The following is a 26231-nucleotide window of genomic DNA, read 5'->3' as shown; positions in this document are numbered from 1 at the left end:
GAACGGAGTGCAATGCATTGTGGGTTATGTAGTTCCTGCATGCTGTCTGTAAGCTGTGGAGAAGTTGTTACAATTTGTAACATCAGTGTTTAGTCCCTCCTTCCCTGTCAGGATTTCAAATGATGCAGAAAGAGAAGAACTGTTAAACAGCTGGATTTCAGCATAGAAAATGGCATTTATTCATACTTTTTGAAGAAACAGGTAACTGTGATGGGCAGTGTTGGACTGACCCACCTGGATACCAGGAAAACTCCCGGTGGGCCCAGGTGTCAGTGGGCCCTCTTGCTCCTAAACATTTGGCCTATTTCATGGTCATTTCATATTTCTTTATGGGGAAAAATATGTAATAATGGGAGTATATAGTAAGTAGATATAAAAGACTACGAGAATAAAGATGTTGAGTGAGAAGAGGAGGAACAATAGTTTGGAAAATGCGCCCATGGTCTAAGGTTTTCTGGTGGGTCTCTGGCATCCCAGTCCGACACTGGTGATGTGTATATTAGGGGTTTCTGTGTTGTGTGGGCCTCTTTATCAAATTTTGGTTTGGAAGCTGGAGTTCCCCTTTAGAGAAAAACAAATACTTCAGACATTGAATGGCCATGAAAGTCTGTAAATTCTTCTGGCGCATTATTGCTAGCTTTTCTATAGGTGGCGCTGTGGCTCGCTAAATAATATCTATCCGGTTAGCTGCTCACTGACTACTGTAACGCAGAGCAGTATGGGAGATGCAGTTCTCGGCTATCTTCTCTGTACAGCTCCACTGAGTGAAAATGACTACAATTCCCAGAGCGCCTGGCATACGGGTGCTACACACTGGTTGCTGTATGAGGATGGTGCACCGGTGGCTGGAATGGGATTAAGGATTTGACCGGAGGATGGCAGCGTGTGACAGGGAGATTTTGTATCACAACAAGGACAGCTCACAGGTGACAAATAGAATGGATACTAGCGTGCTGATGCATTCCTTGATATTCCTATTTGTACATATGTTTGCTTTTATAACCTCAATTTAAGGTGGATTTTGGAGGTGGGGGAGACAGGGGTCTCTGGATGTTTGTTCATTTTCACGTTTAAATATACTGATGTAGGATCAGTTGTGTATAGTATTGCGGTGCATCTGTTTCCCTCTGCATATATATCTACATGTCATCTTGAGGGTCAGACCATTTTTAAATGACAGCTGAAGTATAAGCACTTGTGTCACAGTCATTAAGGACTGGTGTAGCTTACAGCACTGAGTGGGGTTAGCCAATGCAGCTGCTGATCCCAAGAGCTTACAGTCAGCCCCTGATGTATCTGCCATCAGAAAAGAGCAGGGTAAAAAGCAGTGCAGTTGGATCTGCCTAGCAACAAGTCCTACTGTGCTTGAAGGAAGGGGTATATCAGCATTTTGAAGCTGTAGAACTAATCATTGATTCTACTATTTGTCGATGGTCCTGATGCCATGATGCCTACAAGTGCACAGCACGTTATTGGTCAGCAGGTTCGGACTGGGGGGCCCAGGGCCCCCTCCGACGCCTGCCCATACAGCAAAGCTCATTCTGGGGCCCTGGTGCGTGCACATGCCCTCCACCCTCCCACACTTGCTGGTACCTTTTCCGACCAATATGAGTAGGCTCAGGGCAGCTGTGACAGGGCACAAGCGAGTGAGTGCACACCCCCCGCTTGTACGTTTCAGGGCAGCCGTGATGGGAGTCTCCAACCCACCCCCCACGAGTTTACAGCAATGTCACATCGAATGGGTGTGTCCGCCTAATCATTCGCTCTCCCTTCAGTGAGGTGGGTGCCTGTGAGTTCTGTGTTAACCACGCACCGTGGTGGCTGGGGCAGGATAAGCAGTGGGGGCAGGGCCGCTTTAATAACAGGGCAAAAGGGGCATCTGCCCAGGGTTTTTGGGGGCCCACTGACAGCTTTTTGATTTTTTTTCCAACTTTTTTTTCCCCCCACACCGTGCCGTCATATATTAGGGCCTTCGCTGCAGATTTTTTTCACAGGTAGGGGGCGGAAGAGAGCACAAGAAGGAGGAAGCCTGAAACAGAAGTGCGGTGGCAGCAGATTACGGTAATAAACAATTCAATTGCTTGTGAGCAGCAATGACCCACAGCAACAAGAGTTCGAATCGGCAGTGCCTATGGGCAGTGACTATGGGCAGTGGGATGTGTCAGGTACAATAGAAGTACTTAGGTATATGTCAGCTATGCAAGCACGTATACAACGAATTCCCAGCTCCCCCCACTATAGGTCAGGCGTGCGTGAACTTTAACTGACCGGTATCTTACTGGTGCTCTTCAACCCCCCCCACACACCCCCTATTTCTTTCCCGACCCGCATCTACTCACTCTACTTGCAGCTATTGATTATATTTGTACATTGAGGCTATCTGTCTTTAATAAGTTCCAAACGCAATGCACAGTGGGAATTGTAGTTTTGAACGTTTCAGTAATACATATGTGCAGAATGCTTTGCAAGCATTACAACGTGATAGAGCGTGTGCGGGTGATAGGAGGCCTTTGGGTTTAACACAGGACTGGAGCAAGGGCTGGCACACTAAGGGGCACAAATTGCTCTCTTTAGCCTGCCTTTCACTTTGCAGTTCTACTTCTACTAGCTGCCATCAGAAAAGCCCAGTGCAATCTTACTGTGAATTCTGGGGGTATTTATACATGAAATTGCGCCTGTGCCATCCTACTAAGAATTCTGGGGGTATTTGTCACAAAACAAGGAAGTAAAAAATGTTTTCCCCTTCCCACCCCTAATTTGCATATGCAAATTAGGATTCAGATTCGGTTCGGTATTCGGCTGAATCTTTCACAAAGGATTCGGGGGTTCGGCCGAATCCAAAATAGTGGATTCGGTGCACCCCTACATCCTACTATGAATTATTGGGGTATTTATACATGGAATTGCCTCCTTTTTGCCTCTAGCCCCAGGTTTCACTTTCAAATCTTGTAACCTTAGTTTGACAGGAACTGAGGTGAATGCTGTTCCCCATGCTGCGAAGCAGTTATAAAGGTGGGGGCTCTAAAAGCATAGGAACCCATCTAGTCTTAATCTGACTTAATCTGATCATGGATGAGTTGAAGCGGGTCTCCCACAATTATGTGCAGAGGGGGCCCGGAAATTTTTTTTGACATCCGAAGTTATGCCACTGCTGTGAACTATGGGAGACACATGCACTTGATGAATCTTAAAGAAACCATCCTGCATGAAGCCATAGAGGACACAGACTTGGATGAGGACAGACATAAGAAAGAGGAGGCTTATGCTGAGTTTATTCAATTTTTGAATGATAAAAGTCTGTCTGATTTTTAAGGAGACTGAGAAAATACCGTGTCAGCCCAAACACTGATAATGTGATGCAGGTCAGCACCCCTGTTACAACAGTAAGGGAGAGGACGCAATATTAACCCTGTCTGCTACAACTGCGACCAAAAGGGCCACAAAGCTAACGCATGCACAAGCTAACTAAATAAAAGAAAGTCACAGTGGTATAATTATTGCAAGAGCCCGACACATAAAGAGGCATTTTGCAGCTGCAAGGGGCGGGACAATGTAAATCAAGCAGATGATGACACAAAGTAAGCACCAAAGGTGCAACATCATATATAATTACAAACATTAAAAAGTTTAAAAGATTTGATGAGATATTCAAGCCGGAGAACCACTATATGGAGTTGGCAGTCGGTAAAAAGACTTCTTTTGTAGTGCTGAGGAAAGGTGACACAGAAGGGTGCCTGACTGACAGCAAGGGGAACCGAGTAGAGATAAGGTTACTAAATGCACTGTATATCCACAGAACATTTTCTATGTTGAAGCAGCAACAAGCAACGGTGCATCTGTTAAATTTCAGCAAGATGGGAGTGAACTGATCAATAAGAATGGTACCAAATTCACCATCAAGAAATATAATCGACTTTATTATCTGAACACTTGTGATGAGACTGGTGACAGTTGTCATGGTTGTTATGATACTCAAACCTGCCACGAAATCCTTGGTCACTGTAATTATGATGATCATTTAAAACTACAAAGTGTAGTTGATGGAATGAAGATTAAAGATGGCCATAGATGTGCAGATTCACCTTCATATCGGATGAACGATTGTTCGGTGCCATCTCCCGACCTGCCACTAACCATTCAGATCAAATAAAGTAGTAAAAGAACAGATCAGACGATGTTCTGCCCCTGACAGCAATCGTACAAAAGTTATGTCCGACAAAAGCTGGTGACAGTCTCCCACTGAAATCGTCAGATTGTCAATACATGCAGAGATATTATCAGTAGCCGACAGAAATTTTCTAACCTGTCTGATCAACTGAACGACCAATTGCCATCTCACGAAAAATGTCGGGACACTCCGCACACGGCCTGAAAATCGTCTTTACTTGTATGGCCACAGTAAAGTTGATAAGTATAACCTAAATTATGAGAATATAATCTGGAAAATTTGTTCAGAACAGAAACGGATAGTCTGACACCCGTGCCAAACAATCACTTGAGGTATTACAAACTTATTTAACAGGCCCCATAGAGCCAATATCAAAAGATGGTTTTAGATATGCCATAGCATTTATTGATAATTACTCTTGTGCAGTATTTGTGTACTTTCTGAAAAATAAGAGTGATACAGTATTAGCCACAGAAAAGTTCATTGCTGATACTGCCCCCTATGGGACTATCAAATGTATAATGTCTGATAATGGCACAGAATTTATGGCAAAGAACGTTGTCACTGCTCAGTAAGAAGAGCATAAGACATGAGACCTCAACACCTTACTCTCCCCATCAAAATGGGACTGCTGAGAGAAATTGGAGAATACTTTTTGAGATGGCAAGGTGTATGTTACTTGAGAACAAATTGCCAAAAGAGTTATGGACATATGCAGTAATGAATGCTGATATGTTTCGCAACAGACGTTTTAAAAATCGTTTAAGGCAAACTCCATATTACATGCTAACTGGGAGAAAGCCTTATCTATCAAAGATGAATACTTTTGGGTCAGAATGCTTTACATACCAGTATGACTAGACTCAAAGTGTAAAAAGTAGATTTTTGTAGGATATGACAAAAATAGTCCCTCCTACCTGGTGTATTACCTAAGCACTCGAAAGTTATTTATACACAGGCTAGTAAAGTTCATTACCAAGAGTGCAGAGGGCAATGATAATGGCCAAATACAGGACAGCCATTGTACAAGATACCCTAAAAGGGTCAGAAAAGCCCCTCAGTACATAGAAAACTATGTACTAAAGTTAGATTGTAATGATCAAGATACTGACAAACATTGACTACTGTTATAGAGCATATCATGTACCCCAACTTTTGGAGAAGCTGTGGATTTACCCCAGTAACAGATGTGGCTTGATACAATAAAAGATGAGATGGATTCACTAAAAGAGAATGATACATTCACACTACCTGAAGGTGGAGATGCAGTGGATGGGTCTATGCAATAAAAAGCAATGCAGATTAATCTGGGACATACAAAGCTAGATATGTTGCTAAAGGATACAGTCAAGTAAATAGAATTTGTACATTACATATTTGGAGTATAATCCAGTGTACTATACATTTATACTAAATATATCTTTCTGTAATATGAGAAGTGGGGGTGTTAAGATACAGTATGTATTAATGGGTGTGCTCTCATACAGATCCCATACTGATCTTATACTGATACAGTGTTACGCGACATGATAATGCAGAAGTGTTCATAAAGTTAACAAAGGAAATAGTTGTTGACTTCAGGAGAACACATGGGGATCATTCTCCACTGTACATTGACGGATCTCTAGTGGAAATTGTCAAGAGCACCAAATTCCTTGGGGTACATCTGGCGGAGAACCTCTCCTGGTCCCTTAACACCAGCTCTATAGTGAAGAAAGCACAGCAGCGTCTCTACTTTCTACGAAAGCTGAAAAAAGCCCACCTTCCACCACCCATCCTCACTATCTTCTACAGAGGGTCTATTGAAAGCATTTTATGCAGCTGCATCACTACCTGGTATGGTAACTGCTCTGTATCAGATCGCAAGATCCTGCAGCGGGTGGTGAGGACAGCGGAAAAGATCATTGGGGTCTCGCTTCCTGCCATTATGGATATTTACCACACCAGCTGTCTCCATAAGGCTACCAGCATTGTCAGGGATAGCACCCACCCTGCACATGATCTCCTTACCCTCCTGCCATCCTGTAAAAGAAACCGCTGTATTCGAGCGCTGACTTCCAGAATGCGAAAGTCTATTTCCACAAGCCATCAGGTATCTCAACTCCCAAGGACTGAGCTGAATGTATTCATAAGGAACTGAAATGTCCACTTTGCCCAGTATGACCATGTACTAGAGTTGTTGTAAACACTGTGCCATACACATTTAGGATCACACATTTATAGGTATATTATTCTATGTTGTATTGTATTACCAATGTTAAATACCACTGTCCTGGCACAACAGGCTGTGGCGTTTCAAGTACACTGAGCAGATCTGGACTGGGATTCAAAATATGCCCTGACATTCCAATAACACGTAGCCTCAAACAGCCCCCACTAGCCCAATAAATAGTAACTGTCTATTATATCTTACAGCAGCCTCTCTAGTATTTGCCAGAATCCACACCACATTATCAGTTTGGGCCTGACACTGAGGTTCTGGCAGGGAGTGCAGGTCTGTAGCAGGTTCAGCAGCCCCCTTGGCATTTAGCAAAATATTCAGTTTGCCGCTCAGGGCCTGGTTTTTACCCTGCAAAGCTTGCACTCTGTATCTGAGGTACATCAAGAAGTGTAAAGTGCTACAATGCTGGATGTAGTGAAAGTACAGCCACCAGCATCCATATCAGCGAGGAGGTCAGTAGGGTTAACATCCCCGATTTAGATCTTTCTGCATTGTGATAAATACACTCTATATATTATTAGAGGTTTATATAGTGGATAATTACCCCCTGCTGTAATTTATAAAGATATTATAAGTCACAAGGAATTATGTGATTTGTAATATAATATAATAATCTACAGTTTCTGCATGCAGTTTCAAGATGTATCTGTCCTACTTTATGTACTAAAAAATGTGTCTGTTTTGCTTTTGTCCCCCTTGCTGTAGTCTGTGCCCCTTGCTGTAATCTGTCCCTGTAGCCTGTTCAATAGTACCTGCATTTGAATTCCTTTTACGTTTTTCTGGCCTTGCCTTCTTGCCTACCACAGGTGATGTCAGAGGGGGAAGACCAAGGAAGTAGGGAGACTTAAAGCAAGACTGGAGACTGAAGGGAGCGTGAGTTGAGAAAGGGAGCGTGAGTTGAGAGGAAGGTTATGTGAAAATTGGGACTCTGGGAGAGATGGTGAGGGAGAACGGAGAAAGACCATGTGAGGCGGAGGGAGACCAGAGAGGGGGCCTAGACTGAGCAGACAAGGAGAGACAGGGAGTGAAACATGAGACTGTTTGATAGAGATCAGATGAAGTAGAGACCATACCAAGCACAAAAGGAGACTGGTAAGGCAAGAAAGAATGAGAGAGCCAGACGGAGCAGACAGGGATAGGCAGTGGGAGCACATGAGACGGAAGCTATGAGGGGCCGTATTTGAGAGGGATTGAGAGAGGAGTAACGACCTGTACTGTGTAAGTAAAATCTGAGCCTGCGAGTCAGATGGGGGGGAAGTGTGTAGGAAGAGCTACAGGGAGAGAGCAGCGGCGGAAGTGATGTTCCATATAAACAGTGCGTACTGATGTAGAAATGCACTGTTTATAAGGATATCATTTACAGTCAGGGTCCATAGGAAAATACCCATACTATAGATTATAATACATTATTTCTATCTCCTGCTTCTAACGCCTTGTTCATAGTTAATACCTTCTGGGCCTGAATCATTTAATGCAATAAGTTGGATGAAATCAAATGACACCATATTTTTTTTTTTTTTACTACCTGTGTTTTCGGCCCAATTTTGTAGGAAAGAAACTTCCAAAATCATTAAAAAAATGTGAACCCACAGCAAATTTGTGATTAATTTCTATCATAGAGGAATTAAAGTTTATTTCATTGTATGTCCAGTTGCTTAGTTCAGAGCTAAACTGTGCTATGTCGAAGCAGCAGTCTCGTAAAACTTTGTAGTTGAGCAGTTTAAAAAGAGACGCAGCAGATATCTTTTTGAATATGAAGGCCACATTGGGTAGGTGTGATGGTGTATTTTCATTAGGAAGATGTGTCATTTTAAATTATTTATTGAAATATAATTGATGGACGATCTTTTTTCAATAAATAATCTTTCCACAAATCCTGTGAGTGATTGAATTCCTTTTTTGATTGCGTTCAACTAACTCAACACCCAGGTATTTTTGAACTTTTTATATACTGTATACCAGGGTTATCAAAGAGGTAGATCAGGATCTACCAGTAGACCTTTAGCTGGTGATCAGTAGATCTCAAGACACTTTCAACAGCTTGTCTAAATCACCCTCCTGTCTCATGCTTTTCATTCAGATATTTTTTATGTTAAGGTTACATAAGAAATAGATGTTTAAATATAGCAATATACATTTTCTCATGAATCAATATTTCAGTAATATTTTCAAAGGAACAGAATGCTAACAATGCTTTTATGGATATTGGTCATGATGGGACATCACTAAAGGTAGACCCCACATTAGTAAAGTGCGGTATATAAACAGGGAGTCCTCGAGTTACATACACCCGACTTACATACAAATCACACTTACAAACAGAGGCTATTACAGTAATGTACTGTAGATTGCTTGGCCTTTATTAGCTTTTAGCTTTAATAAATCACCTCTCCCTATCCCCTCTGGTGTGTGTTGTCTACTGCAGAGCACAGAAAGGTAAAAATAAATATGTACAGAAAGGTAAAAATAAATACTATGTTAAGACAGATCTCTGTCTTCTTGCATTTTATAAGTAAATGTATGTTTCAACTTACATACAAATTCAACTTAAGAACAAACCTACAGACCCTATCTCGTACGTAACCAGGGGACTGCCAGTCGCAGGTCTTATGAATGTTGTGAATTTTGATAGCAGGAGACGACATTTCCCTAGTCGTTTAGTACCCTAGCCTTTGTCAAAGGCTGTGGTGATTGACCCTTGACAGTCACAGAAATAATCCACTGCAAACAGCTTATTTATAAAGGGGTTTATTTATAAAGGGGTCTATAAAGTATTTATGCCATGAATTATCATGACTCTTGACATTGAAAAAATTCACGTTAATGTAATAAATTTAGGCAGAAAATAAATAATTTCTGACATGAAAAATGTCATAAAATGATGGGTAAAATCAGCAGAGATAAACACCATTTTTACCAATCAGTGACTTGAGGGGGGCCACACAGGTCATAACTGTTTGCTTTTGAATCTGAGCTGCATGCTAAGGATCAATTGCAAACTCACTAAACTGTTATTTTCCCACCTCTTGGTTAGGAGTTAAAGGGCCTTTAACCCTTTGCCTGCCAAGCAAGTACGTACATGCTAGCAGGCAAATGCTCAGGCTGCCAAGAACATACATGGTACGTTCTTTAGCAGCTGAGCTTTCTCTCTGCGTCGGCGGGTTTTGCCGCCTCCGCAGAGAGTGGGGAGGGAAGACAGCCCCCTAGGCAACGAGGCTGGGGGGCTGTCTAGTCGGATCTGCGACTCGATGGTCACAGATCTGACTTTAAAAATAATTCTTGCCGGCTCTAATCCCTCTAACTTCCCTTAGATTTCTTCTGAAGCACAACACTGTTTAAGCGCTCAAAAATCTATAGTGCCGAAACGAAACATTAAACTATAGCTCACCAAATAAGAGAGTTGACCTGGGTGTAAAAACCCCAGGTCCGACACTTAGAGTTGATCAGTTGAAATTTAAATGCATTAAAGTCCGCAACAATCACACTCACCAAGTCCGGCAAATGGCCCGGGTGCTGTGCCCCGAACCCGTAGCTTAGGTGAAGTATAGCGTCAAAAATTGTACACACACTCCTGCGGCCAACCGGTGAGGATAAAAACTAAGCTTTATTCCATTCTGTTAAAAATTAGTAGGAGACACATCGCATGGAGCATCTGCTACTACACTTACCTTCTTCCTCCCTTTAGAGCCGCCCACGCACTTCCTGCTGTTCAAGAACTCTGCAGACACGCTGCCAGGACTCCTCCAGCGATGACAGCGATCCTCCTGCTCCAAAAACGGTAAGTGCATGCTTTTTTACACACTTACCTGCACTTACACATACTTACAGTACATTTATACACACACACACATTTTAGTAAAGATTTGTATTTTTTGTTTTAGCACACTTGGTCCCTTTTATACAGTTATTTACACTTATTTACATGTCTTTGCACAGTCAGACAACTTTTATTAGTGCACAAACATTTATACACAAAAACTCACAAACAGGTGTTTTTTTTTTTCTGTATTCATTGTACTGTTATCTTTTGTTTTTTTTGCCTAAAAATGTGTTATTTTGCAGCGTGACTATTGGATAATCGATTTTGGCCACTAATTACGCTGTCGGAACAATTATTTTGTTATTGCATTGATTTATGCTATTTTTGTGGTTTTATTGCAATTTTATCCCTGCATTATTGTTCCTTATGTATCTTTAGTATAGTTTTGCTGTTTGGTGCTTTGGTATAGAAAGATAGATTTTACTTAGTTTGATCCTCCAGAATATGTGCTTTTCAAAAATATATGGTTTTCTGGGGGTCTTATTACAGTTTGGGGGTCTTACGGCACATAACGCACAGTTGGGGCTCTCTTTTCTGCAGCTTAGTTGGCTAGCATGAAAATTCATATGCACATTTTTCATTTGGGGTCCGTACCAGTGGCGGAACTACCAGGCGTGCAAAGGGTGAGGCTGCACCAGGATCCATGTCCCTGCACCCTTTATGGGGCCTGCTGAGTCCCAGGAAAGAAATGAAAAAAAAAAACCGTTTAAATCCGTGGCGGGCTGCGTGTGACGTCACTGGCAGAGCGCTATGTTCAGTGCTGTCCTTAAACCAGGCATGTCCAAAGTGTGGCCCAGGGGCCAATTGCGGCCCGTTTTCAAATTTACACCGGCCCTCAGCCTCCATCATGAAATTAATAATAATGAGGCCCGCTAGCACAGTGAGGAATCCCATAGTAGTAATATTAAGGCACATTAGTAAAATGATCTGCCACTTGGTCAATACTGCTGCCTGAGTGCTGAAGGTTTTAGCAATAGACACATACTGGCACGTAGTGACGCGTTGTTTTCGCATAGTTCTTTAGGGCTGAAGGTGTCAATAGACGTACGGACGTGCCAGTACAGTAAACTAAAGAAGTATGGCGTCACTACGTTCCAGTACGTGTCTATTGCTAACACCTTCAGCACACAGGCAGCAGTATAGTCCAAGTGGCAGATCATTTCACTGATGTGCCCAAATATTACTGCTACGATTACTTGATTCCTGTAATTGTAATGTTAATGGTTCAAAGAATGTCGGGCTGAATAGTCGGCCCCCACACATTTTCGCCTCACCAAATCTGGCCCTCGTTGCAAAAAGTTTGGGCACCCCTGCCTTAAACCCATCGTACCAATTATGTCCAATTGGGCCCAGCGCAATGGAAGGAACCAGGAAAAGCTTTGTGGTTCTTCCTCCACTAATGTCCCCTCACGCCTGCACAGCAGCAGGAGATATAGTAGCTCAGACTTTGAGATCGTATCTTCAGTTCCTGCTTGTGATCTCGGGGAGCGGGGGCTGTGCAGGTAGGTGAGCAGGTGCACGGGCTGCCGATCTCCCTAGGATCACCTTGCGTTGCACAAGCAGGAGGCGGGGGAGGGTGGAAGGCCAGCCGCCAGCTGGTTCCACACACACTCACACGCGGGGATCCCCCGGCTATTGTGCACCCCAGTATCAGCAGCAAAGGAGGGGCAGCTGGAAGTGTGAAAGAGGGGGGAAATCTTGTGTTTTTAAAGGGCACGGGTTGGGGAGAGATTTTTCAGTTGCAAACAGACCCACATGGTGCTGCTCCGGCCATGCTGCACATCTGCTCCCTCCCTGGCTGCTGCTATTGGGGATTTACCCCTGTGCTGGTGTCACTGCTGTACCATCTCTATGTGTGCGCACACCTCCTGCTCAGCTGATCTCCTAACATTTAAATGGCAATAGGGCTGGCGCGGGGCGCTGATTAGCCAGCTGTACTAATTGTATTGTTGGAGGGGGTTGAATTAATTACCTCTCCCCGGTGATCACATTGGGATTGTGTGTGTATATATATATATAGCAAGGTCACGTTGTACAGTATTTGTGTTGTAGGGAAAGGCACACATGGTCTATTCTGCTCGAGCTAGCGGCCACACGTATGATACCATATTCCTTAACTCCCAGGCTGTAGCGAAACTCGTAGAAGGGAGATTTTTTTTTATTCAGCTGCAACTTCCAACCAGTCGTAACAGGGGCTGCTGGGAGATACAGTGCCAATAGCAGGGGAGGTACTTGGTTATAAGGTGAATATAATGATTTACATAGGGAAGCCCCTGCAGGTTGTGTATCTGCTACACGCCCCCTCACTTGTCTGGTCGCACTGTCCCCCACCCCGTTTGTGACGTTTTTGCCCCTAGGGGTACTATAACCTTGCATTATGTATGCGGCTTAAAGCAATGCATTTGTGAGTTCATTATCCTTGAAACCCCTCTGGTGACCTTGCCACCTGTCCCTTTCTATAAGGAGGCGCATGTCTGGTAAAGAGAACCGTGCAGGTGGGCCTGGCAGTGACGGTGTAGAAAGCAAATGCTATGTAAGGCTACAAATTTATTGTTCCTAGTTTTAAATGACGTGAATCATTTGTGTATTTAAACCCTCTTCTATTCATGTTTCAAATCAGTGCAAGGTTGCTAGGGTAATTTGGACCCTAGCAACCAATGGCTGACATTGCAAACTGGAGAGCTTCTGAATAAAAAGCTAAAAAAATCAAAAACCACAAAAAATAAAAAATTAAAGCCAACTGTAAATTGTCTCATAATATCCCTCTCTACATCACACTTAAAGTTAACTCCTAGGTGAACAACCCCTTTAGGGGGGCCCAGTTGTAAATTTCTGTACCGGGGCCCCTAAGTGTCTAGTTACGCCACTGGTCCGTAGACACCACATACTTTGGTAAATCTATGCATATTGGGCATCAAACTATTCATTAGATATCTGACCTCTGTGATTTTTTTCTTTGTACGTAAAACATTGTGTGCGATAAATGCGGCAAACTGCAAAATTTTTAGGCGATTTTCAGAAATGTTGTAAAAACCTCTACTTGCGGCACATAATATGAAGTCAAGGGTCTATGTTCACAGAAGGCAATCGGCAGCGGTGAAAACTCATATGCACTATTTTCATTTCATGCCAGCTGCCTTGGTATATCTATGCATATTGGGCATCAAACTATTCAGTAGACCCTTGGCATCAATATTTATGGTGTTTTACAATTGTATGTAAGAAATTGGGTGAGATAAATGCGGCCAATTTCAATATTTTTAGGCGATTTTCAGAAATGTAAAACAGTTGTGACCCTTGTGACTTGGTACTTTGGAGTACAAAGACATGCATACTCAATTTGTATTCGCGGGAATTTGTACTTTCCGAAAAGATATAGTTTTATGGGGTGAACTTACTTTTTTCTACCTTTGCCCCCCCCCCCCAAAACTATGTATATGTGTTGATTTTGCAGTACCTGAAATGACAGACCATATGGGGGTCTTCTGTTTGGGGCACCTATATGCCACGTGCTTGGTTACACCTATACATTTTAGGCATCAAACTGTTCAGAGGACCCCAGGCTTTCATATTAGGGGTTATTTATCTTAATACTCAATAGTATGTGGGACATACAATGCTGCAGGGTGGAAATGTTGAGGTGATTTTTGGAAATGTCACCAAAATCACCAAATTTAGGAATGGTTTGCGGCTTGATACTTTGGAGTACAAAGACATGTATACTCAATTTGGATTCTGGGGAATGTGTACTTTCCGCAAATATATGGTTTTCTGGGGGTGAACGTACTTTTTTCTACCTTTGCCACCCCCCAAACGATGTAAATGTGTTGATTTTGCAGCACCTGAAATGACAGACCATATGGGGTCTTCATTTTGAGGCTCTTATATACTACGTGCTTGGGTACACCTATACATATTGGGGATCAAACTGTTCAGAGGACCCCAGGCTTTCATATTTGGGGTGATTTATCTTGATACTCAATAGTATGTGGGACATACAATGCTGCATGGTGGAAGTTTTGAGGTGATTTTTGGAAATGTCACCAAAATTGCCAAATTGCCAAATTTAGGAAAGGTTTGTGGCTTGGTGCTTTGGAGTAGAAAGACCTGCATACCCAATTTGGATTCTGGGGAATGTGTACTTTCCGAAAAAATATGGTTTTCTGGGGTGAACGTACTTTTTTCTAACTTTGCACCGCCCCCCCAAACTATGTAAATGTGTTGATTTTGCAGTATCTGGAATTACAGAACTGATTCCTCAAATGGGATGTCTACATTTTAGGGCCCCTATGTACCACATGTTTAGGTAAACCGATACATATTGGGCATCAAACTGTTCAGTGGACCCCAGGCTTTCATATTTGGGGTGTTTTACATTGATACCTAATGATGTGTGGGAGATATGATGCTATAGAGTGGAAGCTTTGAGGTCATTTTTCAAAAAATTCACCAATTTCTATAAAACATTATAATTTTAGGAAACAGTTGCAACTTGGTAGTTTGGAGTACAAATATATATTTACCCATTTTTTATTCACCAGAATCTGTTTTTTCTAATAATGGATAGTTTTCTAGGTTAAACCTATTGTGGATTGTTTGGCCTTGAAATCAGAAGTATGCCATTTGGGGAGCGGTGCTTTGGAAATTTGGTAGTGTACTGCTTAGAGATTTTGATCTATACAAGTGAGAAATCTCCATAAAACAATATATATTTGGTATTGCCGCATTCAGGAGACATAGACCTTTCCAAATTGGCTGTGTTCTTCTACATAAGTAGAATTACAACAAAATTTGCATATTTTGAAAGTCTAGGTTGTCTTGAAAAAACTATATATTGTTTTCCTGGGTAAACTAAAAGACCACCCCAGGAAAGGCCCTTAAATTGAAAGAACACAAAATGTCTAAAAACTGCTTGGCAGTAGATGTTCGCAAACGGCTGACAGGGAAAGGGTTAAGTTAGTTTCTAGTATGTCATAGAATCAAAATCAAATCTAAGCAACTTTTCAATTTATCTTCAATATTTATTTTTTATAGTTTTTTGAATCATTTGCTGTCTTCTTCTGACATTTTCCAGCTTTCAAATGGGGTTCAGTAACCCCATCTAAAAAGACAATTGCTCTGTAAGGCAATACATTTATTGTAATTGCTACGCTTTATTGCTCATCTTTTTATTCAGGCCCTCTCCTATTCATATCCCAGCCTCTTATTCAAATCAGTGCATGGTTGCTAGGGTAATTTGGACCCTATCAACTAGATTGTTGACATTGTAAATTGGAGAGCTGCTGAATAAAAAGCTAAATAACTCATAAACTGCAAAAAAAAAAAAATGAAAACCCATTGCAAATTTTCTTGGCATAGTAAGGGGGTTATTTAGCAAAGGTTGAGTTTGTGAGATTTTTTTATACCTCGAATAAACTCACAACTCTGTTTTCCAATTTATGAAAAAAATTATAATGTAAAAAAACTTGAATTAATGTAATCTCGAATACTCTAATTGATCGAGTTTTCGAATGAAAACCACTGAAAAAAAACAGAACACGAAGGCTACAAACATCTTCAAATGGTTCAAGGGACCTCTGCCATTGACTTCTACATGACCTTGACAGGTTTTAGCTGGAATATTTTCGGATTCTAGCTATTTCCAGCTTTGGAGCATAATACATCACAAAATATTTTTTTTTTTACCCACTGAAAACTACCCTTGAAAACTCAAATTTTCCCAGAAAAAAACAACTCAAACTTTGATAAATAACCCCCTAAGGTTGAACAACCCCTTTAATATGAATCTGTACAGCAAATATAACATCAGGTAGAGTAGTGAAGACAATCCTCTCCCAAAGAGCGATTAAAAGAATTAATTTACAATATCCATACTCCAAAGCTAATTTGACCCAATTAGAACCTAAAAGATATTCCTTTACATGGTTTTAAAGGTAGGTCAATTAATCTTTCCATTCAGCTAGAAATGAGCTAATGCACTGAGCACATTTTCAGCCAGCACAGAAAATGGGTTTCACTATTCAACTGGCAGTAAGTCTGCTTTATGACTGTCATTTGGATTAGAATGATATTGCATGTACACTAATGATGCAGGGGTGCCAGATACAGTTTCTCCTATTCTGTTCTTTAGTTGTATTTCCTTGTTGAGCAATGAGCTTACGTCATTGGCTTCCTTTTTGTATCTTTACCAATTATGGGAACAAGATCCAGCCAACCCACGCAAAGTCATCTGCTGCTGCAGCCTTGATTATTAGATTACTGACCGTGCATACAGTGTGATGTCAATCCAGAATGAAACCTTTTCAACACAGTGTTTTTATTGGGAAAAATCCGTACATCTGTTTACATAAGTGGAAACAAGTGTAGTGATAAGTATGTTGTCGATTAAATGGAAGGCGTGTGTTGTGTCTAACCCTATAATGTGGGTGATCATTAAAGGAGATAAAACTATTATTTTTTGTTTCAAACCTGCATAATTATCCAGTTCATTGTATAACGCCATGCATGCCATTTTCTCCACCACAAAGAACGTTTATTATTGCAGCTTTAAAGGAATAGTTCAGTGTGAAAATAAAAACTGGGTAAATGGATAGGCTGTGCAAAATAAAAAATGTTTCTAATATAGTTAGTTAGCCAAAAATGTAATATATAAAGGCTGGAGTGACTGGATGTCTAATAAAACAGCCAGAATCCAACTTCCTGCTTTTCAGCTCTATAACTCTGATTTAGTCAGCGACTTGAAGGGGGGCCACATGGTACATATCTGTTCAGTGAGTTTGTAATTGATCCTCAGCATTCAGCTCAGATTCAAAAGCAACAGATATGACCCATGTGGCCCCCCCTCAAGTCTCTGATTGGTTACTGCATGGTAGCCAGGGTAACCAGTCAGTGTAAACCAAGAGAGCTGAAAAGCAGGAAGTAGTGTTTTGACTGACTTATTATAAATCAAATCACTCCAGCCTTTATACATTACATTTTTGGCTAACTAACTATATAAGAAACATTTTTTATTTTGCACAGCCTATCTATTTACCCAGTTTTTATTTTTACACTGAACAATTCCTTTAACAGGTAAAAATGTTTCATCTCATTGCCAGACATGGTGTTCACTATGGACATTGAGGCACACTTCCTCCAGATCCATTGGCAAATTCCTAGAGGATATTTGTTGCACCCTCTGCTGCTTTTTTCCTCAGAATCAGTTCCCCCCCCCCTTAAACTTGTAGTGGTTGCTACCAGGCATACCCTAACATAGAGGAATGATTCCTGACTATAATATATGCATATTTTTTATTATATTTATATATAATTTATTGTACACACCACTGTATAGTAGCACAATACATAAACTGAGCAAACCAGAATCAATATAATAAAAATAAATACATAATACAGTTACATTCAAGCTTAACTGCTAAATGTTAGAGACAAGAGGTAGGAGGTCCCTGCCCAGTAGAACTTACAACAAGTGCCATATTGATACTTTTGAAACTTTCCCTGGATTCTCTTCCTTAAAAGAGTGCACATCTGAAGAGATACTGTAAGTTGATAACACATTCTATTTACATAGTAACATAGTAACATAGTAAGTAAGGTTGAAAAAAGACACATGTCCATCGAGTTCAACCTTTTTTTTTTTTTTTGTTTATTAACTACCTATCTGCCAGTTGATCCAGAGGAAGGCAAAAAACCCATCTGAAGCCTCTCCAATTTGCCTTAGAGGGGGAAAAATTCCTTCCTGACTCCAAAATGGCAATCGGACTAGTCCCTGGATCAACTTGGACTATGAGCTATTTCCCATAACCCTGTATTCCCTTACTTGCTAAAAAGCCATCCAACCCCTTCTTAAAGCTATCTAATGTATCAGCCTGTACAACTGATTCAGGGAGAGAATTCCACATCTTCACAGCTCTCACTGTAAAAAACCCCTTCCGAATATTTAGGCGGAACCTCTTTTCTTCTAATCGGAATGGGTGACCTCGTGTCAGCTGGAAAGACCTACTGGTAAATAAAGCATTAGAGAGATTGTTATATGATCCCCTTATATATTTATACATAGTCATCATATCACCCCTTAAGCGCCTCTTCTCCAGCGTGAACATCCCCAATTTGGCGAGTCTTTCCTCATAGCTAAGATTTTCAATACCTTCAATTACCAGCTTAGTTGCCCTTCTCTGTACCCTCTCTAATACAATAATGTCCTGTTTGAGTGATGGAGACCAAAACTGTACGGCATATTCTAGATGGGGCCTTACAAGTGCTCTATACAGTGGAAGAATGACCCCCTCCTCCCGTGACTCTATGCCCCTTTTAATACAGCTCAAGACCTTATTTGCCCTTGATGCTGCTGACTGGCATTGCTTGCTACAGCCAAGTTTATCATCTACAAGGACTCCAAGGTCCTTTTCCATAATGGATTTGCCTAGTGCAGTCCCATTAAGGGTATAAGTGGCTTGGATATTTTTACATCCCAGGTGCATGACTTTACATTTATCAACATTGAATCTCATTTGCCACTTAGCTGCCCAGATTGCCAGTTTGTCAAGATCCTGTTGCAAGGATGCCACATCCTGGATGGAATTAATTGGGCTGGATAATTTTGTGTCATCTGCAAACACTGATACATTACTTACAACACCCTCCCCTAAGTCATTAATGAACAAGTTAAATAAAAGTGGACCCAATACTGATTATATTCCAACATAATACAGGCAGTCATACACGGGCATTTCAGAATGTTCCGATAATATTGTTAACCTTTCGGATGGTTGATGGTGTACGAACAATCGTCGGACAAACGATCGTCTGACGAACGATCGTCTCAACATTGTCGTTCGCAAAATTGATCGGATGAGTTTAAAAATGTTAGTCGTCCAGGGATAAAATCCCTCTTTGCGCATGTCAGGATCGTAGTAGCACAAGCCAACGAACATATACAGAACAAAGAACAAATCCTGAATGTCAGGATTGTAGCACCCGAATGTTCTTTGCTGAAAGCTTCATATGTAACCATATGAACTATGTAAAGAAACAAATTGGTACTGACTGCAGGAATATCACCTCATATGTGAAAGAAGTTTATTATACCATAGCAAGACATAAATCCATATGTCTGCATGGAGCAGGGAAGGAGAAAGTAACTTGAGTATAAGCCGACCCGAGTATAAGCCGAGGTACCTAATTTTACCTACAAAAACTGGGAAAACGTATTGACTCGAGTATAAGCCTAGGGTGAAAAATGCAGCAGCTTGTCAGTACCTGGGCCAACTTCTGTGATGCTGCAGCAGGCCAGCCAGTAAAATCCTCAAGTTAGGTATGATGTGCCACCTGGGAGACTGGAGAGCTCAACTGTTCTGATGTGCTGTTGAACTGATGTGCTGATCACACAGCCACGGTACCATAATGCGCTTGGTCGCAGTTTAAAGTTGCACCTAATAGAATGCACAATTGACCCGAGTATAAGCCGAGGTAGACTTTTTTTAGCTTATTTTGGGTGCTGAAAAACTCCGCTTATACTCGAGTATATACAATGCTAGCACCACGTTTGTTGAACAACGTTCGTCCGTACATTAAGGAACTTTTGGCCGGCCACAAACCACCCACCTGTTTTACATTACTTCCTGTATGCTGTACACCCTCCTTCCGCCACAAGTTTATATCGCATTATGTGTTGATGTATAATCTTTTGTTTCTTTTGGCAAACAATATGATTATATCTGTTCATATAATCATTCTCCGTGGATGGCGTATCATATGGTAAAATAATCGTCAGATTGTTTAACGATATGATCATTCATCGCAGAACGATAAAAGTATGCCCTTGTATGGCCACCTTTAGACAGATGTCTGTCTTAACCTAGTATTTATTTTTACCTTTCTGTGCATATGTATTTCTATCTTTCTGTGCTCTGGTTTATTAAAGCTAAATACTAATAGAAGGCCAAGCAAACCATAGTATGTGACAGCCAATGTCTGTAAGTATGAGTCATATGTAAGTCGGGTGAGAATTCCTTCTAGACATCAATACATTAGAATTTGAAGTAAGCATCCAACACCTGGTGCAGTTTTATTTGTTGTCTAGGGTATATGCCTTACCCGAGGTACAGCAATGTTACATCCTTATGTCAAAATGTAAATACTCACAGAAGGGAAGAAATGAAAACCATGAGCACCAATCACTGATAGTGCAGTGTGTGTCCTCCATATCAGAACCACCAAAATTCGCTTCACATCCATTCCGTTAGTGCTGTAACATTTGCTGCATGTCGGCTGATGCTGTTCTGTAATTCCCCTCCAATTAAAAGCAGGGATACATTTCTGCACACCTAGAGATCCACACATTACTGATCCCTGCCATAGTACAGTGGCTGTGTAGTAAGAGGCAGTCAGAGTTCTATTTCTGTCATCTTTCTTTTATGAGCAGCAGGTGAAAGCTGTTTTATAGAGTTGCTCAGGGTACATTAAATTGCATCTCTTCTCTGCTTTCTTCCCTGCAGAGCGAAGATATTGATGGGTGGGATGATGCTGCCCTCATTAAATCATATGAAAAGGCAGTAAAATCCTTCCAGGTAAGACTCTCTCTGGTTACAATTACTTCCTTGATATCAAAGCGGCTGAGCACTAATTTCCCTGCTAATTAACAGGACATGTTAAGATGCAGTGACAAGAATAGGAGACAAGAGGGGGCCTCTGCTGCAGGGGACAAGCGGGAAACAAATCGGGAAACAGAATGGGACAGAGAGGGCCACAAGGACATGCAAAAAGAGGAGGCTGAAAAGTGGAACAAGAAAAAGAAGGCACAACCACCTCCTCCTTTCATCCATCCTTCGTCTCTCTCCTCCTCTCAGCCCCTTCATTCAAAAGTAAATGCCATCACTAGTTCTGTTCTCTTTGTATTGCCTGGCCATTCGTAAAGAGCAATAATCGGTTCTCTACATTGAGCACAAATATATTAGTCAGTAAGAACTATAAAAAGAGAATGCTTGGCTAATTTTAGAAGCAGAAATGCCAGTTTGCTGCTGGGATTCTGCAGCTTTTTACATTCTCAAAGAAAGCTAAATATAACTTTACATTCAGATGTATTTCGGCTTTATCCACTAATCTTCTGTTTATGGAAAAAATATATTAATTGTTTAAGGTTCCTACTGTGTCATTATCTTGTTATTAGATTGTCATGTGTTTCTTTCAAATGTAACTGTACCACAGCTAATCTCTGTCTTTAAGGTGGCCATACACGGGCAAATAAAAGCTGCAGACAGACTGAGTCGGCAGCTTATTGGCCTGTGTGTGGGGTCCTCCGACGGGCTTCCTTGATAGAGATCTGGCCGAAATGATGTAGATTGGGCAGAGGTAAAAATTGTGATCCAACCGCTTGTATGATCTGATCATTGGGCCCTAGGGCCCACACTCGGATCAGCCCAATATTGGCCACCTCAAGAGAGGCTCTCTATGTGTATAGCAACCTTAAAGGAGAAGGAAAGGCATCCTGCACTTGGAGGTTCCAAATGTTAGCACCCCGAAGTGATTGTATTGACTTACCTGAAACCCCGGGCCGGTGCTCCTATCAGCAGAAAACTGCACTGGCCCGGGGTTATACCAGTGAGCACCACGGAGTGATCCTCTTCCGTCCTCCTCTTTCGTTCTCACGGCAGCGCATTAGAACGAAAAGCCAAACTTTAACTAAAAAGTCAGCTATTTGTGCATGCGTTTGCCCCTGGGAAATTTGAATAAAGAAGACACCGCAAGAGGATTGCTCCGTGGAGCTCACTGGTATAACCCCGGGCCGGTGCAGTTTTCTGCTGATAGGAGCACCAGCCGGAGGTTTCAGGTAAGTCAATACAATCACTTGGGGTGCCTAACATTTGGCACTCCCAAATGCTAGATGCCTTTCCTTCTCCTTTAAAGGAGAATTCAACACCCCACGGTGAAAAGTTCCCACGGGCACCGTCTGCTGGCTCCCGTTCCTGCCTCCCCCCTGCTAAGTGTTACCCAAATATTGTATCCCCTTTTGGATTACTGATCAAACATGCAGATTGAGTTCAGCGGAGCTCAAGGACTACATCTTTCAGCGATTCGGTAATCACCGGGTCTTCTTCCCTTCGGCATTTTCCGGCACATGCGTGTCTGTGAGCTCTGCTGCACTCACGCTGCATGTGCGCTCAGTAATCATACAGGGTAAACAATTCTGAGGTAACACTTAGCAGGGGGGAGGCAGGGGGGGACTTTTCGCCATGGGGGGTTCATTTTCCTTTAACTCTCTCATTTCTTTCCTTGCAGTGGAAATTAGGGGATGCCTGCAGTGCTGTATGGTCAGAGGATGGATGTGTATATCCAGCAACAGTTTTATCCATTGAGAGAGAGACTGGGACATGTGTGGTACAATATAATGGATATGGAAATACAGAAAGACACCAGCTGGATGAAATAGTATCAGTGGGGAGTAGTGAGGATAGTACCCCCCCTGTTAGACAGGTGAGTGCTAATTCCTCACATGAGCCACTACATCAGCAACTATGGTAGACAGATTACATCTGCTGACAACATGATTTGCAAAGCTGTACAATAGAAGGGCTTATACATAAAAATGCAGATATGTAATTCTAACCTGTGCTGATACTTTTGTAAAGAACTTTTATATTAGAATTACAAGAATGAAACTCCCAAATAGCATGTTTTTTTTAAATCAATACAGTGTGTTAGAGTGAAAGACAATCAATATCAATTAATCCATTATTGCTGGAGCCTAGGGGGCAGTTGTGAGTTGTGATCCTGGATGTCAGAAGTTGTAAAATGTCAGAAGGTCTAACGTCTAATCTTATTTAATGTTTTCATAATATTCTAGTAGACTTAAGGTAAGAAAGACCAAGTAACAGAAAGATCCATTATCTGAAAACCCCAGATCTTGAGCATTCTGGATAACAGATCTCATACCTGTAGTATGGTATCTTGGAGGTTAATAATTAGATGGATCAGCGGTCACCAACTGGAGGGTTTAAACAAGTATTTGTTTAGTATAGAGGTGGTGGTCTTCTTGTTTAGTGGTAAGGGAACTGTCATATTGGGAAAGATGAGATGAAAAGTTGGATTAGAGCTATAAATATAGTTGGGAACAAAGGTTGGGAACCTAAATTAGAGTTCAAAGCTGCAAAAACAGGTCCATTTACAGTACAAGTTACTACTTAAGGGTGAAAATACACAGAGCTACTAGTAGCAGCTACTTATAACAGCTAAAGCAATGGACATTGACGGACTGGGACACCAGGGGCCCACCGAAAAAACCGTAGACCAGGGGCCCACTCTCAGTAATATTATTCTTGCTCTCCTCTTTTCTTTACATAATATAATCTATTATTCCATCTATGTAGCCTCTTTGTTCTCATAGAAATAGGGAATGGCAATGAAATAGCCCACATTTTTAGCAGCACAAGGGCTCACTAACACCTGGGCCCACCTGGTAACCCGGTGGGCCAGTCCGACACTGACAATAGACAATGCCGATAATATACCGATAACTGTCTCTATGTATGTTTTAGCAGAGGCAGTTTTTTTGCATTGCTTATGGTAGGGTATTGTCTGGCATGTTATAGCTGTGACAAGTAGCTGCTACTAGTAGCTCCATTAGTCCTCACCCAAAGGCTAGTGGCAGACGTGGAGATTAGTCACCCAGCGACAAATCTCCTATTCTGCTGGCGACTAATCTCTTCGTACTGCCTTCCCTCACGAGGCAACTTCGGGCGGCTTGGGAAATCGGAAGCAATCCCGCCGGCTTATCGTATTTTAGCTGGAGGGATTGCTTCAGATTTTCGAAGTCGCCCAAAGTTGCCTCGTGAGGGAAGAGTAATCGCTCTCAGAAGAGGAGATTTGTTGATTTGCAACTAATCTCCCCATCTGCCACTAGCCTAAGGGCAGAGACACATGTGGAGAATCGGGAGGGTTTAGTCGCCCCTTTTGTTTGGGTGACTAATCTCCCTAAACTGCCTTCCCGCCGGCTAGACTCTAAATCTCCGGGATGGCAGTCGGATCGCTTTATTTTCCAAAGTCGCCCGAAGTTTCCTCGTGCTTCCAAACTTTTTAAAATTTGAATGTATTCTGAAATCACATCACTCAGACAAGCCAAAAAGGAGGAGTCTAAAGTGAGCAGGCAGATTACAGTTATCAAAATTAAGAGAGGCAGTAAGGGAGCCAGTCAGAGAAACCAGGAAGAATTGTGATTCAGACCTTGACTTTCCTTATGGCAATGAATATGGGAACAGTTGTGTTCTCTATAAAATTCAGTCCACACAATGTGACATGCGACTGGGTTTTTTTATCACACAATTTTTTACACAAGCCATATTGACAGATAAAACTAATTACCTAGTGTAGAAATAATCCAATCACAATGAACCAAACAGTTCAAGTGCACGTCCTTTATTTCAAACATATGGTTAGACCCTGGGCAAGAGAAGTGTTTTAAGCCGTCATTGGCCTTCTATCAAGCTTCTTTATTATTTTGACATGCCAGAAACCTATGTAATTATAATATGGAGCACCACAATAGATATTTCAGGTTACATAAATCTACTGACTTGTTCAGATTGTTTATCATTTTTGTTTCAATGAATCTATGCATATCTTTTTATTGACAGGCACAGTCATCTGTGTTTTTCTTTTATACAGTGGAAAGTTGGTGATCGTTGTTCAGTGCAGTGGTCTGAGGATGGACAGATCTATTCTGCTATCATTCGCTCAGTGGATGAGGTGCTGGGCACCTGTGTGGTGGTGTATGAGGGGTATAAGAATGAGGAGGTGCAGAATTTGGCTGAGCTGATGCCCCCAACCAGTGCCCTTCCTCGCAGTCGCAGCAAGAAGCAGGCGAGTCCTGCACGTCTAGGACTGGACAGCTCAGGGGTACACAGCCTGACATGTCTTTGGCTGAATTGGGGGTGTTGTGCCTGTAATGTGTCAGGCTGACAAAAGGAGGAAATCAAATCTTTGTACTTTGATACTGGGGTGGAATGAGACTAGAAGTATTAATAATACCAGTTTCCTCTAGCACTGTTAAAGGGGAAGGAGACAGAATAGGATACTTCTTGGGTTGTTGTGGACAGATACTGATTTTTTGTTGATGGAGAAAATCTGATACAGTAACCAGGAGGAGGCAAGGCATGATGATAAAAGGGAAAGGTACCTCTGTGACTGGCAGTGGGGAAGACTGTAGACGGAGACAGCTCCTGGATCTATAGCAATATCCTAGGATACAGAGGTTTAGTGCATGAGTAGCAGACTGCAAAAACTACAGTAACTTCTAAAGATGATTTGGTTTTCAGACTGTTATATGTAACATTGTCACATACAGACAAAATGTCACATGGTGACACATGGTAGTGTGTTGTGCTGACATTTGCAGAACACAAAGTGTAAGGTGTCTGCCATTTCTCTTAACTGTAAATTGTATGGCACATGGAGCACTGGATAGCTGATTAATGTAATGTTTTATTTGGCAGGATGAGGAGGACACTGATTGGCAGTATACATGCAGAAGTTCCACCTCATCCCCTGATATTGCACGAAATTGGAGGAAACAAGGAAAAAAATCTGACTGGCTATATACCTTCCCTCCTCCCCCACCACCACATCCTCCACCCCCACCACCTCCTTCACTACCTCTTCCTCCACCCCCAAAGGTAAGCCTGTTCAACAATCTGGTAGCTAGGGTCAAAATTACCATAGAACAATGCATTGATTTGAATAAGAGACTGGATTGTTAATAGGAGAGGGCCCGAAATTGAAAGATGATAAAAATAATAATAAGTAGCAATAACAATAACATTTTAGACTTACAGAGCATTTGTTGTTTAGATCAGTGTTTAGGTCAGTGATCCCCATTCAAAAGCTGTAAAGAGAAGAATGCAGCAAATAATTCAAATCCCTAGCAACCAGATTGTTGAAATTGCAATCTGGAAAGCTGATGGAAACAAAAGCTAAATAGCTCAAAAACCACAAATAATATTTAATTAAAGCCAATTGCAAATTTTTTCAGG

General features: G+C 41.6%; 1 protein-coding gene across 4 annotated transcripts in view; it reads left to right on the top strand.

Annotated features, from left to right (window-relative positions):
• The first annotated feature begins 753 nt into the window (after window positions 1–753).
• LOC108713395 (survival motor neuron protein) overlaps window positions 754–26231 on the top strand; it is a 31977-nt gene continuing 6499 nt past the window's right edge. Inside the window, exons 1-7 of one of the 4 annotated variants that reach the window (XM_018256589.2) lie at window positions 754–926; window positions 10075–10167; window positions 20706–20777; window positions 20853–21071; window positions 22486–22680; window positions 24868–25098; window positions 25695–25874. In XM_018256589.2, coding sequence (XP_018112078.1) covers window positions 876–926; window positions 10075–10167; window positions 20706–20777; window positions 20853–21071; window positions 22486–22680; window positions 24868–25098; window positions 25695–25874 — 1041 coding nt within the window. In that variant the 5' untranslated portion in view covers window positions 754–875. The remainder of the gene's footprint in view (window positions 927–10074; window positions 10168–20705; window positions 20778–20852; window positions 21072–22485; window positions 22681–24867; window positions 25099–25694; window positions 25875–26231) is intronic. The other 3 variants (XM_041562766.1, XM_018256600.2, XM_018256592.2) reach the window with 3 other exon arrangements.

This window comes from Xenopus laevis, chromosome 1L (assembly GCF_017654675.1).
Source record: "Xenopus laevis strain J_2021 chromosome 1L, Xenopus_laevis_v10.1, whole genome shotgun sequence".
In the NCBI taxonomy this organism is placed as follows: Eukaryota; Metazoa; Chordata; class Amphibia; order Anura; family Pipidae; genus Xenopus; species Xenopus laevis.
Note: the sequence above shows the minus strand (reverse complement) of the source record. Positions and strands in the feature narration are given on the sequence as shown.